The sequence below is a fragment of the Lucilia cuprina genome, chromosome 3 (assembly GCF_022045245.1).
Source record: "Lucilia cuprina isolate Lc7/37 chromosome 3, ASM2204524v1, whole genome shotgun sequence".
Taxonomy (NCBI): Eukaryota; Metazoa; Arthropoda; class Insecta; order Diptera; family Calliphoridae; genus Lucilia; species Lucilia cuprina.
Window position 1 is genome coordinate 10,366,794 of NC_060951.1, and position 20,021 is coordinate 10,386,814.

The 20,021-nt window shown below is 31.6% G+C and overlaps 1 protein-coding gene and 3 long non-coding RNA genes across 4 annotated transcripts; 2 read left to right on the forward strand and 2 right to left on the reverse strand.

Annotated features, from left to right (window-relative positions):
* Nucleotides 1–301: 301 nt before the first annotated feature.
* On the reverse strand, nucleotides 302–710 carry LOC124418888. The gene is made up of 2 exons (XR_006940283.1): nucleotides 523–710; nucleotides 302–460 (listed from the first exon to the last, which is right to left on the reverse strand). It is a non-coding gene; the product is annotated as an uncharacterized LOC124418888 (long non-coding RNA).
* A 1,289-nt stretch (nucleotides 711–1,999) lies between these two features.
* Nucleotides 2,000–2,440, forward strand: LOC111677752 (glycine-rich selenoprotein-like). Its single transcript, XM_023438940.2, has 2 exons — nucleotides 2,000–2,145; nucleotides 2,209–2,440. Exons 1-2 carry the CDS (start codon nucleotides 2,091–2,093, stop codon nucleotides 2,325–2,327), a joined length of 174 nt encoding a protein of 57 aa, XP_023294708.1. The 5' UTR covers nucleotides 2,000–2,090; the 3' UTR covers nucleotides 2,328–2,440.
* A 3,563-nt stretch (nucleotides 2,441–6,003) lies between these two features.
* On the forward strand, nucleotides 6,004–8,588 carry LOC124419065. Its single transcript, XR_006940372.1, has 3 exons — nucleotides 6,004–6,125; nucleotides 7,855–8,000; nucleotides 8,255–8,588. It is a non-coding gene; the product is annotated as an uncharacterized LOC124419065 (long non-coding RNA).
* LOC124419064 lies at nucleotides 6,318–12,404 on the reverse strand. Its single transcript, XR_006940371.1, has 3 exons — nucleotides 12,224–12,404; nucleotides 7,840–8,021; nucleotides 6,318–7,773 (listed from the first exon to the last, which is right to left on the reverse strand). It is a non-coding gene; the product is annotated as an uncharacterized LOC124419064 (long non-coding RNA).
* Between the last annotated feature and the right edge of the window lie 7,617 nt (nucleotides 12,405–20,021).

Sequence of the window (20,021 nt, forward strand, 5' to 3'; positions counted from 1 at the left end):
ATTATATGATTTTTACATAGACTTCCTCGCATATAGCCAAAATTTAGCCTTTGTCCTTCACAGCTATGCTTTAAAATTGCCCAATATTAATAACACTTCGTAAATAATAGAGTCGTACTATTTGTAACATTAAAACTAGTATGCCGAATTTTATATACCCATGATGTGGTAAAAAAAGAAGCCAGTACCAAAAAGTCCTATTTTATAGTTTACCAATTAATTAATCATATTTTTGGATCATTGCTGAAGACAGAAGTTTTAAATACATAATTGTTTTGTTAAGATATTTAATAAAAGTTTATTTTTAAAGTATTCAATAACAGCATTTTTTTATTTTTTAATTAATCATAATTATTTGAGCAGGATAGCATGAGACTCTACTTGCCACCACCACCGCCGCCTCCACCACCACCACCTCCTAATGGCAGAGGATTAGGATGAGGTTCGGGATTAGGGTTTCCTGTCAAATATGATAAAATTTAATAAAAACAAATTTTGGAATTTTAAATTAAAAGTGCTCACCCAAAGCTACAGCTAATAATGCCAAAGCAAATCCAAAGAAAGCGTACAACTTCATCTTATTGAATGATGCTAAAATTTAATTTGAAACTATTATTTATACTAAGAATTTACAAAATGTTTAAGTACGCTGCTTTATGAAAACTATTATTGAGTTCTAAGAAGTATATACTCTAATCACTCATAACGAGTTTTCGATTATGCCCCCATCAGATTAAAATAGTTACACCTATCAAATATAATTTATTAAAATGTTTATAAAGCAATTAATGTAATGATTATTTTAATGATTAAGTAAACGAAATTCATTACATTCTTATCATCTGGGAAAACCCTTAATATAGAATGCGCATCAATAATTGTAGGTACAACAAAGGTTAACGAGATTGAAATTGGAATTGCGTCTAGAGCTGAAATATGCAAAATCATCAAAGTTTTTTTTAATGTTTTTAAATTTAATTTAATTTCTAATGACTTTAGTATACTTATAATAATAAAATCCAAAATTTTTGACCTGATCTAATTAGGTCAAAAAAAGTCAATCAACAGATTAAAAAATTGGTTTGGTTTGTGATTTCTATGAAAATGACTTCCAGACTAGTTTAACTATTGGTTAAATAATACAGGTTAGTATTTTTTTCCACAGATCAAATTATTATTTTCTAACGGATTAAGAAAAGGAATTCCAAATCAATTTAATAATTAGTTATGTAACGAAACCCAATAAATTTTTAATACACAGACGAAAATATTGTTTTGTAAAGGCTCGAGCTAACTCCGTATTTTGCTTCAGCATTGTCTGATCAATTTAAGTTTTTGACATATAATAACCTCAAAACTGGAAAATATCTGTTTGTGGATATGTTTATAACATCTGAAAAATAAAATGTTCTTCTATCTATCTATCTATCTATCTATCTATCTATCTATCTATCTATCTATCTATCTATCTATCTATCTATCTATCTATCTATCTATCTATCTATCTATCTATCTATCTATCTATCTATCTATCTATCTATCTATCTATCTATCTATCTATCTATCTATCTATCTATCTATCTATCTATCTATCTATCTATCTATCTATCTATCTATCTATCTATCTATCTATCTATCTATCTATCTATCTATCTATCTATCTTATTTCATATGTATATGGAATTATGTAGCGTTGTGTAAAATTTGCATAAAATTTTGTAAACAAATCTTAAAAAATTAATGACTTAAATTATAATTATATGCAAAAGTCCCTTTTACCTTAAACATCAAAAGTGTCATTTTCATCAATTATATAAGTGTTAACACCAAACCAAGTGGAATTAATTTATTTTTTTGAATCCAAACAATTACAAATAGTTTTTCGAACTTGTTTTTATAAACATGTTTAGGGTTCAGGTGAATCCCTCATTTGTTGGGGCACGTGAGTCTTTGCCTAACAGTTGTAATGTTCTAAGAAATTTTCATTTCACGTTTGTCATTTTCAAAGCCGAAACGCATTTAAATCTTGATATAAATAATAGTTTTTACACTTCATTCAACATCATTATCTTATCAGTGTTTTCAATAAGATGAAATTCTACGCTTTGTTTATTTTAGTCTTGGCTTTAATAGCTTGTGCTTTGGGTGAGTGGAGAATTTGAAATTTTGTAATATTTTAATATTTATTTAAATGTTTTGTTATAATAGGCAATCCAAATCCCAATCCTAGACCAAATCCTAGACCCTTAGGTGGTGGAGGAGGAGGTGGCGGTGGTGGCGGTTCTAATGGAGGTGGTGGTGGCGGAGGCGGCGGTGGTGGAAAGTAAAATGTATTCCTAAGGGATTTATTAAATAAGGATATTTATAACCATCGTTTTAAGTGTTCGTTAAAGTTAAAAAAATGAAATAAAGTTTAGTAATTGAAAAAAATTACATTTAATTATAAAATGTTTAAATTTTACAAATGCTTATTGTACAAAAATGTGTGTTTTTTACATACACGTGCCTCGTGCTTTACAAAAAAAAAAATACTGATTAAATTTGGTCATTAGCTTTGAATAATTTAAACGAAAAAAGCCTGTTTTTAATAAAATTATAATTGAATAATTAATATACATCCAGCAAAACAAGAACTTCTAAAGAAGCCAAAAAAATAGGATTTAGTCCATGGAAGTGATAAATAAAAGACCCGATGAAGTGATGATTTTGCTTGTCATAGAAAGGTTGTCCTCTTTATTTGATTCCAAATTCACTACATTTGTAGACATTTTCAGGAAGTAATTTTTATGTTATTTTAGCTTTTTTTGGAAGTTAATAAACATCGCTTCCACAGAATGTAAAAAAAATCACTTAGGGCTTCTTTTGAAGTTCTGAAAAATGTTATTTTTTTTTTGAAGTACTTCGTTTTATTTTTGCTAGGCATAAATAAACGATAAAGACAATATTTATATTTGTTACAAACGTCGATCCAATCTCTTAACTGATTTACTACTGTCCATATTAATTATATACCCAACATAACTATATGTAATTCCCAAATAGTTTATGTGAGTTGTGTTCCTTAGCTAGTCTTAATCTATATACATGTTATGGTTAGACGTAGTCTTTCAACTTTCTCATAATAATTCGTTAGTCCCCTATAGGTTGTAGCCGAAGTATTTGTATCAGTGATTATGTTCCCCTACTAATACAAATATAAATATTTAACTATTGACATCTGAAGGATTTTATTTCATCGCATTATATCCATAATTACGATCTTGCTCGTAACTATCCTACCAGGTAGATACTGGTCACAACATACCCATTTTCTTGTTGTCGTCTTTTTGTTATTTGAGCTCTAGAATCAGGGTCAGACATTTATGATGTTGACTGAATTGTGAAAACATTAACGCCAAAAAAGGGAACTATTAAAGTTGACCTATACTTAAAACATGGTCTGATTCTGGTGATAATGGGATTTGTATTCCAATTTTCTTGATTTCGGCGACTATCAATGATACTGGAAAGAAATATGCAAAAGATCAATCATTTTGGATTTAAGACGGGATTATGAACGGCGTAAGCATTAATAGACTTTTCTAAGGACTTGGCTTGATCGGAAAAATGTATACAGTTTATAAGTTGATAGATATAGGACTTGACACGGTAACATGCCAAATGATAGATTAATTTGAGATTGATTAAGATGAGGGAAAGTTTCAGATGACTAAAAGAATATTTCAAAAGTGACAGAATATTAGTTTGGCAACAATGACAGAGTATTAAAAAAAAAGTGGAACAAGTGTAATATTATATATTAAAGGTCCTTATTTCTCATGAAAGGAGGCACCACAAAGTTCATCAATGGAACCGGTAGGGGATGAACCTTTACTGGTATATGTGAATGACATGAATGATAAATTAACAAATCTATATACCGATTATAAAATCGAAGGGAATACACCTGGTGTGTCAAAGAAAGTATGGGGATATGGACTCAGCAAGAGGTTACGCTTCTTCTTGGTGTATCGTTAAGTTATCCGATGTTTCATTTTCTATGCCAATCCATCTCTGTATAGAATAACATTCAACCAAATGGAGTAGCTTAGAAAATTATCAGAAAAGGAATGATTATGGTAAGAGACCCAACATGTCATTCAACCTAGACACTCTTGTAAGCGCAGAGAGTATGGAGAGATGGACTTGGTCAGAGGTTACGTTCTTGGTGTATAGTTAAGTGATTCGATGTTTTATTTCCTATGCCTTTCCATCTTCGTTTAAACTAAAATTCTCCCAAATAGAATATATATTAGAAAATGATTACGAGAGTCATCTTTGCCTGTATGGGTAACATACCCAACATGGGTATGATGTAAGTCAAGTACAGACTCAATAGATTTCGCCTAAGTGGATCCATAAAATCCCAAAATTTTATTATATGGTGCCACTGTGCAAAGTAACAGCTTAATTACAATTGGAACCGCTGTCGACATATCACACAAAAAGAGCGAGTGACGATTTAAAATTAAGCGACTGTCGGGAGACCACATTTTATGACGTTTATAAGAAAATATCAAAGAAAAATTATGTTTTGTTTAAAATAATTTTTTTATGAAATAAAAAGGAATGATTACAAAATTATTCTGAATAAAATAAGGGAACAAACATATTAGTTTTCTCGTTTTATTAAAAGTCGACTCTTAGTATTTTATAAATAATCGAGTTTTTCCGACTTTTCGACTTTTTGACCATTTTTGACTATTTTTTTACTTTTTTTGAGTTTTTGCTCACTTTTGCCACTTTTTTTAAATTTTAAACTTTTTTCTACTATTTTTTTCGACTATTTTTGACTTTTTGTTCTACTATTTTAGAGTTTTCGATTAATTCCCACTTTTTGAATTTTTTCGACTTTTATTTACAAAGTCGACTTTTCGACTTTTTTCATAGACGATAGTCGAGTTATCGACTTTTTTGGAATAAAATAGTCGACTTTAACTTTTTCGATTTTTTCGACAAAAAGTCGATTGTTCGATTATTCGGAAGTCGATTTATAGAACCCTATTTAATATATTCCATTAATAATAACACATGCAAAATATTTTGAACATATGGCAACGCTACACTATAAAAATACGAGAATAATGAGAGGATCGACAGAGATTGCAATAATAGTAAAATAGAATCTATTTCAACCACAATGTCGACAACCACAAGACGATATTTTGTTCTCCACACAAAACGTATGACAACTCATTGTCGGCAGCGGTTGTGGTTCCAGTTGTAATTAAGCTGTAAATCATCATACCTACGATTATTTTAATAACAAAGAAGCATGTTTTCAGAACAAAAATGTTTATACATTACTACACACATACATATGTATAAACTAGTTATGACAAGGTACACACCCAGGTTTTGAGCTTTAAAAAAATTCAGTTTAAACTAATCCCTTATAAGGAAACATGTTGTAAAACAAAATGATTTATATAAGATTACACATGTGACTGTTTTGCTTTACAAAACTTGCTTCCTTGATTGCTCCATTTTTTAAAGAAGATTTTTTTTTACTTTTTGCTTGTAAACTTCGCCGCTGAACAATCGACTTTTTGTCGAAAAAAGTCGAAGTCGTTAAAAAAGTCGATAATTTGACTTTGGTCTGTGAATAAAGTCGAAAAATCGACTTTGTAAATAAAAAGTCGAATAAAGTCGTAAAATCGTAAAAAGTCGAAAAATGTCGGAAAACGTCGAAAAATGTCGAAAAAATTCGAAAATATTAAAAAAAATCAAAAATAGTCGAAAATTTAAAAAAAAATCGAAAAAAGTCAAAAACTTTAAATTAGTCGGAAAAACTCAGAAAATAGTAGAAAAATGTTTAAAGAAGTCGAAAAATCGAAAAAAAAGTCGAAAAGTTGAAAATAGTCAAAAAGTAGGAAAAAGTCCAATCAAGTCAAGAAGCCGAAAAAAGTCGAAAAATCGTAAAGCCGGAAATAGTCGAAAAGTCAGAAAAAGTCGAAAAGTCAACTATACTTAAGTCTAAAAGCCGACTTTTAATTAAATAAAAAAAGTCGAAAAATCGACTTTTCATAAATTGCAAAAAGTCGAAAAGTCGACTTTTAGTTTCAACTAAAGAACCCTACTATAAGGTGAGTACTACTCAAAAGGTGTTATGTTTTTTAAAGTAAGTTTAAAGTACAACTGACCCAAAACAAAAAAAAACTGCTAAATGTGCAATTTAATGTAAATATTTACAAAAAAAAATCTTTTATTTTTTTAAGTATTAAATTCTCGAAATGAATTAATTTATATTAGAGATACTTAAAATTAATTAAATTTTATAATATGCATGTATTATTTATTTCCAGTTTTAAATAAAATATATTCATTTTAAATTGTGATTTCATGACACTGATATCATTTGGGTTATACCAGTTTTATTATGTTAAACAATAACAAAAATAATGAATAATAAAACAAATTAATAAGTATATGGTGATAAAGATGGGTGAGTACATCGGGAGTTAATTCACAAAAAGTAGAGTAAAAAGTAGCCCATATCCTCTTCCAGATATACAGGAATACACTGTGCAAGTTTTAACATTCGGTGTAGCCGTTTAGATTTTATCATGGATAAAGAGGTGCTACCAATACCTCAAGACTGTTGGGACTATACACTAGTTTTTACATTTCATTCTTCGACTTGACCTTGGCTGATTTGAAAAGCGGTCTAACAAGAGCACCACATAATCTGATTCGCCTGGGAATGTTTCCTTTACGCTAGATTCCATATTGTGTAAAGAGGTGCTATCAATACCTCAAGACTGTCGGTACTATACAGAAGTTTTTACTTATCAATCTTTGACTTGACCTTGGATGATTTGAAAAGCTTTATAAACAGAGCGCCACATAATCTAATTCGTCTGGGAATGTTTCCTTGATGCTAGATTTCATCTTGGGTAAAAAGGTGTTTCCAATACCTCAAGACTGTGGGGCCTAAAAACTAGTGTTTACATTTCAATCTTTGAATTGACCTTGTATGATTTGAAAAGTATTCTAACCAGAGCGCCACATAATCTGGTTCGTCTGGGAATGTTTCCTTGAGGCTGGATTCCATCTTGGATAAAGAGGTGCTACCAATACTTCTAGACTGTCGGGACTATAAACTAGTGTTTACATTTCAATCTTTGACTTGACCTTGGCTGATTTGAAAAGCGGTCTAATAAGAGCATCACAAGTATCGATTTAGCTATATCCGTCCGTTCGTCTGGAAAGGTTTCCTTAATGCTAGATTCCATCTTGTGTAAAGAGATGCTATCAATACCTCAAGACTGTCGGGACTATACAGAAGTTTTTACTTTTCAATCTTTGACTTGACCTTGGATGATTTGAAAAGCATTCTAAACAGAGCGCCACATGATTACGTTAAATGTTATATTATGTGAACAAAAATAGTCAATGGGCTATTCCATAGAGTAGTCAATAAACTTGACATCAGTTTAGTCCAAAGATTTGTCATTAGTTATTTTAATCCACAAGTTCAAGTAAAGGTGGCATCACTAGTTACAAAATTGTTGTTTAAGAATCTGAAAGTTCAAGATCTTTTCCTGGGTTAAACACTTTTTACAAATTTTGATCGTACTATTTTAGCAATAAAATTTGTATCTGCTAGTTAAACATAGCGTCTAAAGTGTTGACGTGTTTTGTCAGATTTACAAAATTTCTTCATTTAGTTAAGAAATTAAAGATCAGCTACTTTTTCTGTCAGTGAAGTTAATGATATCTTTAGCGAATTACCTACAAAATAAATCAATTATTATTGAACATTCATTGTATTAATCCAATTTAATAACAATTACTTACTCATTTCCACTTCAGCGCAGTTCTTGATGGCGGTAGTAAAGTAATTAAACTCTTCGCTAAATTCATGTCACAATCCAAATTACGGCTGGAACTAGTAAGCTGCTTTTCGCTACTTATATATCGGCATTTAAGCTCAGTTTACTACATAAATGTTGTTGGAGGTAATTGCTTACTATAATCAGCTAAAATAATGAACATAAATAAGGTATTACCAAATAAGCAGTTAGTTAGTTTGAAAAGAGGATGTATATATATACATCAAATCCGAAGCGCTCCTAAACCAATGCCTCAGGTTGGAATCAAACCCACCACCTCCGGTCTACCAGACTAGAACTCTAACTACTAACCTACCGGAGGCCTAATAAGCAGTTGAGTAATATGTTTTTTTTTCACATAAAAAATGTTGTCTTTTTAGATTCGACTGTTGTACTCATGTATGTATTCTGATGTCTGCCAACTAAAGGAAATCAGCTCAAAATAAGTACTTACATATCAGGCTATGTGTAAGTCATTAATACACTACTTTACAAGTAATGCAACAATGTTATAAAGCAGTCTCTGATAATAAAGTTCTTGAGTTACTATAAGTCATTATCATGTTTGTTCTGGTCCATTAGCGATAATACCAAATAGAAAAATTTCAACTACAATAAATTTATATCTCATGACTCGAGCGAATACATAAATCATTCAAAATACCAGATATTTTTCATGCGATGTTGGCTTGAAGTTCTTCTTTCATTATTATCACCAATTATGGACCGATCGAAAAAAAAAAACTTTCACAGATTGATTTTAAATTTACATACTTACGATAGAGTGATTTTGAATTATGGAAGTGGATCTTATATGGAAGCTAAAGTCAATTATGAATTGATCCAGGTTGTAGTTGTTAATGCAATTTTTGTTTATATTATTATTAACAAAAAAATTCATTTTCTGTCAGTATGTTAATTTGTCTGGGAACTATGTAAACGAAATATGATTCATATGTATATGATGTACGCCCCATTTTGTTGTTACTATAATCTAAGCAAAAGAGGGCGTACAAGTATCTCTAGTCAGCGAGGACTATAAACTATTAGTGTTAAACGCATACGCGAACTTTCCTTGGAATGAGTTAACCTATGTTCGAGAGCCATATAATCTGCTACCACCGAAACCAGCAGGCCACAGAACAAATGTTGAGACATTGTCTTGTCCCGGTTATAGGAGAGGTCCCATTGGTGTGCATATGTTGCTTAAAGATGGTGAAATCAATGTTAAGAGATAAGTTTGATGCTGTTGCCAAATAAGTTGACAAATACCCCAAAGAGGAGTCCCTTTTGGAATGAAGTTTATAAGGGGAATCAAGGCTAGTATAGAACTTGGCTTTTTGTCGAGATACGAGTAAATTAACCATAATTATGAAGATAAAAGTCCTATTTGGTGGGTTCAGTTGTATGGGGGCTAGGTGAAATAATGAACCAATGTTAACTATTTTCAATAGGCTTCGTCTATGGTACCATAGAAAATCATGTGCAAATTTGAATTATCTCCAAAATTGCGACCTGTAGTTTGAATACAAAGCTTACATGGAGGTAAGGACGAATATAGCTTAATCGACTCAGAAAATGATTCTGAGTATACTTTAAGCTGGGTATCGGACCAATATTATTGTGCGTTGCAAACATCAGTGTAGGTTAAAAACAACATCAGTGTAGGGTATAAATACAGATTAGAATATGCGGTATATTGACGTTGCCATATCCAAGATGTGTTCTGGGCTTAATCGCGATAGATGTATGATATGTTATTTAGATAAAATCACAAAAATGCTTTTCCTTAAATATATATTCGTATTTCGGTTCACCGATTGCTGTTTCAATAGAAGTTGTTTTTGCATCTCGAAAGTTATGCAATATGGCCCAGCAAAAGTCATTGAATGAATACTTAGCTCTGTTCATAGACCGGCGAAACCATGTGCTCTTTGGAAGGTACAAGTGGAGGTAGTAAGTAGGGTTCTATAGTTGAAACGAAAAGTCGACTTTTCGACTTTTTTCATTTAGTTAAAAGTCGATTTTTTCGACTTTTTTCGACTTTTTCCGACTTTTCGGCTTTTTCCGACTTTTCGACTTTATTCCGAGTATGTTTTGACTTTTTCGAGTTTTCCGACTATTTTAGAGTTTTTGAATTTTTTTCCAATTTTTTAAAATTTTCGACTATTTTTGACTTGTTTCTACAATTTTCGAGTTTTCGACTTTTTTAGATTTTTCCGACTTTTCGACTTTTTTTGACTTTTCGATTTTTTTGACTTTTTTACAATTATCGACTTCTTCCGACGTTTTTCTGACTATTTTTTGATTTTTTTTGAGTTTTTCCGACTATTTTAGAGTTTTTGACTTTTTTCCACTTTTTTTTAAATTTTCGACTATTTTTGACTTGTTTCTACAATTTTCTAGTTTTCGACTTTTACCGACTTTTCAACTTTTTTCGAATTTTCGACTTTTTTCAATTTTTTGCGACTTTTTTCGACTTATCGATCTTTCTCGACTTATCGACTTTTTTCGACTTTCAGACTTTTCGACTTTTATTAACAAAGTCGACTTTTTTCACAGACGATAGTTGAGTTAACGACTTTTTTGGAACAAAATAGTTGACTTCGACTTTTCGACAAAAAGTCGATTGTTCGATTATTCAAAAGTCGATTTATAGAACCCTAGAAGTAAGTCATCTAACAGCTTACTAAGTGGTTGTAGAAGTACCACTTTGAAAAAGATCTAATTAGAACCTGAATCGATCCTTGGTAGGTGTTTATGAAAAGAACTTCGGCTCATACACACGAATATACAAACGAACCGATTTCTAAATCAATTCCGCTATATAAGGACCAGGAATATATACTTTAAAGGGTCGGACAATAACATTGTAGAAATTACAAACGAACTTATAAAAATCGTAATCGAAATAAGTCGTTCTAAATCCAAAGAGCTTATTTTGAACTCTTTACCGATATCTGTTCTAAACTAAAATACAACTTTATAAAACTCGTTCTAAAATTGTTCACATATACCATATATGAACATAATAAACACCTAAGTTTCGTCTTTATATGAAGAGGAAGTGGATTTATTACCATTTTAAGAAACTCTCAGTTTTTATCAATAAATGCCAATGAAACGTATAATTTTTTTAATTATATTTATGTATATTTAATCATTAAAACATGAAATATTTACACAAAGTTGTAGATAATATTATAAGAAAAAAATTATTCTAATTTAAAAGTCTTTTGAAGGTCTTACTTAACATTTTAAAATATATTCAAACAAAAACAATTAGTAGCTTTGTTAAATTCAAAGTTGTTTGTTTAAAAATCACCTTAATATAATTAACTAAAACGTATATAAACATTTTATTTTATTGAATGCTAAATTGACCAGATATGACCATAATATACGACATACATATATGAATGTTTATTTTTTTTTAGCTAAAAATAAATGCAGACAAAAGAATAAATAAATGAAGGAAGTAGTAAACCATGTCCAAAAACCGGCCACAGACTTCAGGTATTTATAGTTAATATGTTAACTGTAGGTAATTTTAACATAAAAATAAATATTTCCAAATATCAAAATTACTAAATATCGAATTAAAATGAAAATTATCGATTAATTGCGTCATACAGGTATTGAAATCGACTACAGCATTTATGAAATCATTGGACACTTCTAAAGCATTATCCATTTTGTTAATGATTTAATAATAAACGAAATTAACTAAATAGTTTGATTAATTATAAAATAACTGTTTTATATAACTAACTTAAGTTTAAACACACAATATTATAAGTTAAAGGCAAGAATGTGCGGTTTAAAATGTCTGGTGGTTTTACGTCATCACTGCTGGTTGTTGTTTTTGAATGGTGGCAAGTTGTTTGTGTTTACATCAAAATGTTAAGAATTTCCTCAAGAACTTGCAACAGTCTTAACCGGTTTTATAGCATTTATTTTTACAAAATACTATATTAAGCAATACGTTAAAGTTAGCACTTTATGACAACAACTAACTTTTTAGTTATTATTATTAAACCGAATTGAACATGTGTTTTTGTTTTTATATTTTATTCTGCACCAGCAAAAATTTATAAATTTATTTTTATAAATTTATAATTTTTTTCGTATTTATTTTAATCTTATTTCGACTTCTCCAGTTCGCATAACATCTTATTATATCATTTGTTAACTTTCACATACAAAAATTTTGTAATTTATTTCTTTTAATTGTTTTTAATTTGTTTAAATTTTCACTCTTTGTTTATTTGTTATTGCCTGTTAATTTTATATTATTTAATACGTGCGCTTGCGCACAGAATTGTAAACAAACTGATAAGAATTCTTACATTTCCATTGAATTTCATACATTTTAATTTCTTAAGACGGAAGCAGCGAATACGACCGCATCGTTTTTGTTTTTGCACTTCGTTTTCATTGCGGTTACAAGGTGAGTTAACGGCAAGCGATTCGAGACACATTTGGTTCGGTCGATCAAGTATTGAGACGACTGCAAAAAAATGTGTGTTACTGTAACATGACGCTGTCGATGTGTATTTTAGCGGTTACTATTTGTAAAGTGGCCAGATGTTTGTTTTACTTGTGAATTGGGAATGGGATAGATAGATAGATAGATAGATAGATAGATAGATAGATAGATAGATAGATAGATAGATAGATAGATAGATAGATAGATAGATAGATAGATAGATAGATAGATAGATAGATAGATAGATAGATAGATAGATAGATAGATAGATAGATAGATAGATAGATAGATAGATAGATAGATAGATAGATAGATAGATAGATAGATAGATAGATAGATAGATAGGGAAGCTAGCTTCTCACAGTCAGTTCTCTGTGAGGTTTATGCTGTCTTTGTAACAGTACCCAACTTATCCCGAAAAAACAGCTTGAGGTAGACTATGTGTTCTTACGACTAGGTGACCTTGGTGTTATTGCAATCCCGGGAAAAAGAGGTGTTTTCCAATACCTCAGTCTGACCTGGACTCTAAATTGATGCCGTCTACTACTTGGATTAGTCCTTGCATATATTGAAAGAGGTCGGACGCCGATCTCGTTATGGGACACTGGCATATGCTGGGGAATTTTTAGGTTAGTATTCAAGGGTTGCCTGTAATCCCGTAGATTGAAATTTATGATCATGAGAATGGAGCTGATGCTATGGATTTTGTGAACGATTGAGAAAGTCTCCATATATTGGAGATTAGTTCTGATTTAGTATGCCTTTTTCGCTTCGGGGAAGTTCCTCGGTGCTGTTGCCATCTCAACAGTATATATTGATACATGCTACGCGACTATTTGTCATGGCAATTATTGAAACTATTGATCTTGGAATTCCTATTTCCTTTGTCACATTAATGGGATCCTGATCCATTTGTTGGGTATTTCAGACTACCAAATACGTCTCTAGGTGCTGTTGCCAAATCAACAAAGGAATCCCTTCTGCGTGGTTGTAAACGGAAAAGATGTTTTACATCTCAGAAGTTAAGCAACGGGCAGCAATGGTCAGAGATTAGATAGCTCGAGTAATTCAGCAAAGTGCTTGTACATGAACCGGCCCATTCATTGAAGGATTCAGGGGCAATTGTAGACTGTTGTTCAAGTGTACCCAGTGAATGAAAAAGACCACCGTGGGGTAGGGCATCATGCTAGGTACTCACGTAAAGCAATCAACATTCATCTTACAGGTATATATGTATGTTAGTACTTTATAGGGATAAACCTAACTGATATTTCTTTTGCGAATATTTCTATTCTTTTTCCCAGTAATCTGGCTACATAGGTTTTGTGTGAATGGATATAAATGGGTCGATTAAACTTGATTTTATGGAACAAATTATGCGACTAATTGGTAATTTATTACCAATTTATCTGGTAACACAACTAGCTAACTTGTTCACACAAATATTTATATTCGTAAACAATGAACATATTTTTAAACAAAAAATACTACAACAAAAATTTTAACTCTAACAAGAGAACGAACGAACAACGAACAAGTTTAATATATTTCAAAATCATCTGGCGGTTGGTTGGTTTGTTGGTGATTTTTTTATAGCTCCATGTAGTTGTAGTATTCATATGAATCTATGTGTATGGTTGGTTAACTAACAGACAGACTAACTAAGCGACAGTGAAGTGTGTTAACTGTCGTAGATCTCAAGATGTGAGGTAAATTGTGTTTGAGAAAAAAATGTATAAAAAACTTATATCTATCGGTTGAATGTTTTACTAAGATTTTGTAATATTTAAAAGGCAAGCAACAAGATACAAGGTAGTGACTTGCATTTAGATGTTAATTTTTGTGTTTCTTTTTTATTTTTTGCTCATATTACACTGTGAAATCAGAGTGCATATATTGCAAAATCTATTTTTTTAGAAAAGTTGTTTGTAATTGCAATTCCATGTGTTGTTTTTTAATTAACCGGCATTCGGTTAATTGCGCTACTTTAACACTGGCACTGGATGTTGGTTCTATTAGTGTCAAAACTTCTTGCTTTGTTTTTGAAAAGTTATATCTTTTTACACTATTAAACAGTAATGATAGTGTGAACGGTTTAAGTTTTAAATAATAGGGATATTCCATCGACAGATTCTAATATTACAGAAGAGAATTTGTTCGCAAGATTCTCTAGAATATTACATTCTTAAATTCTATCAAAATTTTATGTATGAACCAATTAATTCATCTTCATTGAAGAACCGAAGTTCTAATTCAATGACTTAAATTGTCAATAATTTGTCTCAGATTCTGCAGACTGTTTACTACCATGAGTAAAGCTTTTTGGGGTTCTTTTGGGTCCGTTTTTAACGTCTGGGAAGAAACAAGAGAAGCAAAAAAAAGCGATATAGAGAGTAGTTAGTTAGTTTGAAAAGAGGATGTATACACATCAAATCCGAAGAAATCCAACTAGGCCTCTATCGAGCCTGTTGTGCGCTCCTTAAGCAGTGTCACAGGTGGGAATCGAAACCCACCACCTCCGGTCTACCAGACTAGAACACTAACCACTAACCTACCGGAGGCCACGATATATAGAGTAAAGATGATATAGAAAATGAATAAAGATTAGGGATGTTAACGAGTCCATAAAAAAGTAAAGATTAATTACATACCCATTTCGATCGTTTTAGTAATGCCAGAATACGTTTAATACGTTCAGGTTCAACTTGGAGTGACCAGTAAGAACTGATAACAGATCACTCAGATATAATCCGCTTTGCCACACCATCCTCCCAATCGAGCAAGTTTGCTCCTGAGACCACCGGTCTTGAACTGAGCTAAAACAAAAGTAATATATAAGTGTCTTAGTAGCCGCTAAGGGGAAGCCGCTAAACAGGACTCTATACAGTATGGCCATCCTCGTAGCAGCTTTCGTCAAGATAAAAGCAGTAATATTGCCAATTATATCCCAGTGTCCTTTGACCCAAACAGGGGTAATTTTTTAATGTCTTTGCTACAGCATCTTAGCAGTCGAGCAAATATGCTCCTGAGACCACCGGTCTTGAGCTGAGCTAAAACAAAAGTAATATATAACTGTCTTAGAAGCCTCTAAGGGGACGCTGCTAAACTGGTCTATATCCAATATGACATCCTCGTACCAGCTTTCCCCAAGATAAAAGCAATGATATTGCCAATTATATTCCAATGCCCTCTGACCCAAAAAAGGGTAATTTTTGAATGTCTCGCCATCTCATTAAGAGACGCCCGGCAGTCTTGGACAAGTTTAGATAAAGAGTAAACACTTATAAAGGATTTTCTAGCGGCTTGGCTGTCAGTATAAATTCTGATATACCTGTTAGATGTCCGATAACACCTTAGCCAAGTAAAAGCACTTTTATATCGCTGAAAATTCAGCTTGTATTGTTATTCAGTCGGAAAGATATTTCCGTTTCAATTCTTCTTTTACGCATTAAAGCCATTTACGGGTATCGATTCATTATGAACAAAGATTATACTATACCAAAAGTTTCTCGTAATATACGGTCTGCAATCTTTGCATGACCTCTGGAACCAAATTTCCATCTAATAGTAATACTTAACTATTTGTGCAGTAATTATTGCCACTTGTTTATCTAAAAGATCCAAGGTTGCCAGTTCAAAATCAGGTAAGAACACCTTCTATAAGAGACGATTATCTCACAACTTTCGTTATTTTTCTGAATGGTTTCTCAAGTTCATACTACAAGACAATTACACCATACATCATAAACGGTTTAATCACCGCCTCATATATAGCCAATTAACATTTCCTGGGCTGATCCCACAATGCAGGCTGATAGTTTTTCTACAAACGTATAACATCGTTTTAGCTTTAAGATTAAGTCGTTTATAAGTTAACAGAATAATAAAAAAAGCCTATCCTAGAACCGAGAAATTATTCTAAAAGCCTAACTTTGAAATCTGTAACGATCTTAGCTAGATATTATAGGTGATCTAAGCAAGTTTTGACACGGCCTTTTACCTTATTCCACTTTAAGGACTCTTTAAAGAATGTATATAATCTTGCGGAGTCTATATTTATTAAAATTTCAATTTCCTGGAATTCTACTAGTCCAGTTGAATGTTGGATAACATGTAATTAAGTGATATATAATATATCAGTTAAATATTTTGTAGATTTGTATTATATTTCCAGAAAATACTTGTTAATAAGTTCAATAACATCTATGGTAATATAATGTTACAGCTGTACGAGAAAACAAACTTCTGGACTAAAAAAACCGCGCAAGGTTATTCGAGCATTAAAATTCTCGTTTCTAGTTTACATTTTGTTGTGATTTTGGAGCTAAGCAAATCAGGTGAAAGTGACAATTTTGATACACCAGATCTTGAACATTAAATTGTTCTTCTTCTGGAACTATGTACTGGGGATTTAGACGTTAAAAAAATTAGTTTAAAACCTAGCCTGTTGTAGTTATGCTTCAGGGAATATTGGAACACACTCGATTTATCCAAATCTTGTTGATCTATCTATAATGATCTATTACAATGACTTCTGTTAACACGGATTTTGTTCTCTATTTCTTTTTGAATTGAAACTGAGATCTCTAACGGTTCCAAACATCGGAATATTGTTTGGATTCTTAGTTATCATGGAATATAAAGATTTTCCAATACATATTTTGAGTTAATGCGTTTAGGATGTATGCATCAGTGCCTTCTAACACCTTCGTATACCTCCTTTCTTTTTCTTTCGAGATCTTGGTCCTGATCGTGATTGCATTGTTAAAAAAGGTTTTTTGCATGTATATGATTAAGTAAATGAAGTGGAATTGATCGATCAATTTGTCAACATCCTGATCTCGAAGCTAAACTTTTCTGGAACAACTTAACCTTCTTGGTTAAGTTTAAAATTTTTACTAGTTAAATATAGTGTCATCGTCAAACCTCCCTAATGTTTATGTGTTTCATTAACAATATAACTACCCAACAGTTCGACAAAGAGTCAATGCATACGAAAAAGACAGTAATTTCCACTAATAGTTACCCACCTGGATGATCGTAATTTGTATGTTTTGGGTCATTCGTAACGAATGTACCCTTTGTAATCGAGAATAAAGACTGTCGTTACTTTAGTGTCCCCTTTGTAAGCGAGAGCGAAGACAGTCGTCTCTTTACTGTCCTCAAGTAACCTAGAGATTATACTCTTAAAAGTTGTTTTTTTTTGTTGTACTTCCGAAAGTAGTTATTTTACCCATCTTTTGGAGAAATGATTTTTACTTTCTACTAATATGCCACCATCTGGTTGACTCAAATTTATAACTTTTGGGTCAATCGTCACATTATTGTCCCATAGTATTCTGAAGAGTAAACACTTGAAATTTTTAAATTTTAGTTCTATTAATATCTTACCACCTGGCTGACTCCAATTCGCATGTTTTTGGTCTTTCGTCACAAATAAACTCTTTGTAATCGAGAATGAAGACAGTCGTCACTTTAGTGTCCCCTTTGTAAGCGAGAGCGGAGGCAATCGTTTCTTTACTGTCTCTTTGTAGGGTGTAGAGTGACGATTGACTTCCTGGCTAGGGGCCACCACAAGTGGTAGGTTAAGTGGTCAGTTCGGGACTGTCCCGTCGAACTGCTGGGTACTTATGCACACATATACATACATATGTATGTTTAAAGTGTTATAATTGCAACTTCCCATTTACTGTCACGCTGCTTGCATTGTCATTTGCTACATTCAACAGTATTGCATTTAGAGATTGTATGGTCCCGTTAAAGATAGTCAGACGTAGTTTCTTTCAGTATAAGCTATTGCAAAATATTTATAATTGCATCAATCAAAATCTGTACGTTGTATGTTAAACTTGAGCATTTGTAAATGTTTTTCAACCTCTATTTCGTTTTGCTATTTGTTTTGTTTACATTTTATGGGAATTTGTTATTTGAAATAAAATTTGTTTTGTTTTGATTCCAGTTTTTATTTAAAACGGCCACGTGAGTTAAACAAGTTTTAAATAGATTGTGTTAGTTTTTTCATCACTTTTCTTTTTAATATTTATATTGCTGTAGAAAAATGATTTACATTTATTAGCATATTTTAATATTCATTTATGCAAAGTTTATAATAATCATATTAATTACATTCCTTTTTTTTATATGACAGACACGTTTTTTAATATATATTTTTTTTGTTGCTACAATTAAATTAAAGATTTATCATTGCACATGGAGGAGAGAAAAAACACATGTTTTCGAATTTAGCAAAATATTGTATGTACATATGGATATGGATTTTTGATAAATCTTATGTATTATTAGGGGTATTTACACAAAGTCTCATTAAATTCAGCACGTGTTTAAATATAAAATACAACTCTTACTTTTAAATCGTTCGTAGTTTATTGCCATTTTTTTATATATTTTTAACATTAATTTCCATAGAACAACTTAATTTGTTAAAATACTTTGTACGTTGCGAACATAAGCACAGTGGTACAAAAACAAGTTTTCTTGAAAACAATTGTATTTTTCAAGCTACGAACTAACAAAGGAACTAACTAACTAACTAAATAACTAACTAAATAACTAACTAACTAACTAACTAACTAACTAACTAGTTAGTTAGTTAACTGACACTATATTTTCAGCTACAAGGTTTTCACCTACATTTTGTTCTAATTTACGTCTTTGGTTGAGGAAACGAGGGCAATTAAATACTACGTGCTCCGCCGTTTCATTCTTGTCTAGGCACTCAGGACATCGAGGAGAAACATCAAGCCCAAATCGGTGTAGATAGCTCCTCTAACCTTCGTGGCCTGACAGAAACTGAGTGAGATTATAGTTTATTTCCCCATGCTTTTATGTTAGGTATTAGCCTATATGTCCACCTGCCTTTTGGTATGTTATCCCACTGTCTTTGCCACCTTTGAATAGATTTTTTCCTTTCCGTGAATTTAATTGAACGCCTATCTGTCCTTGAGTCTTCGCACAGCGCATGAAAAATATCTGTTTGTTCGCTGACCGTCTATTGGTACCATTCCAGCTATGACGATGGCTGCCTCGATATATATATTACGGTATCCGCAGCACACTCTTAGGCAACTTCTCCTAAAGAGGGACATAATGTTCTTTATGGTTGACGTTTTTGTAATTTTAGGGCTTTCCTCATCTATTTCCCTAACACGTTTGGCATCTTTTTTAACGGGCTTTATTTGTTGGGGTGCCTTAGTCTCCATTCCAATTTTGTTGTTAATTTTGCCTAACTTGGTCCTTTATGGCGTTGTGGATGTTGTTTCGGCTATCTATTTATCTATCTATCCATCTATCTATCTATCTATCTATCTATCTATCTATCTATCTATCTATCTATCTATCTATCTATCTATCTATCTATCTATCTATCTATCTATCTATCTATCTATCTATCTATCTATCTATCTATCTATCTATCTATCTATCTATCTATCTATCTATCTATCTATCTATCTATCTATCTATCTATCTATCTATCTATCTATCTATCTATATATATATATATCTATCTATCTAAGAGACAGACAGATAAATTAATATTAAATTTATTCAAATGCACATATTAATTTAAGTAAAATTGTCGTACCTGTCCATGCAATTAAAATGATCATTTACATATACATTAAGTTCATAATGAGATG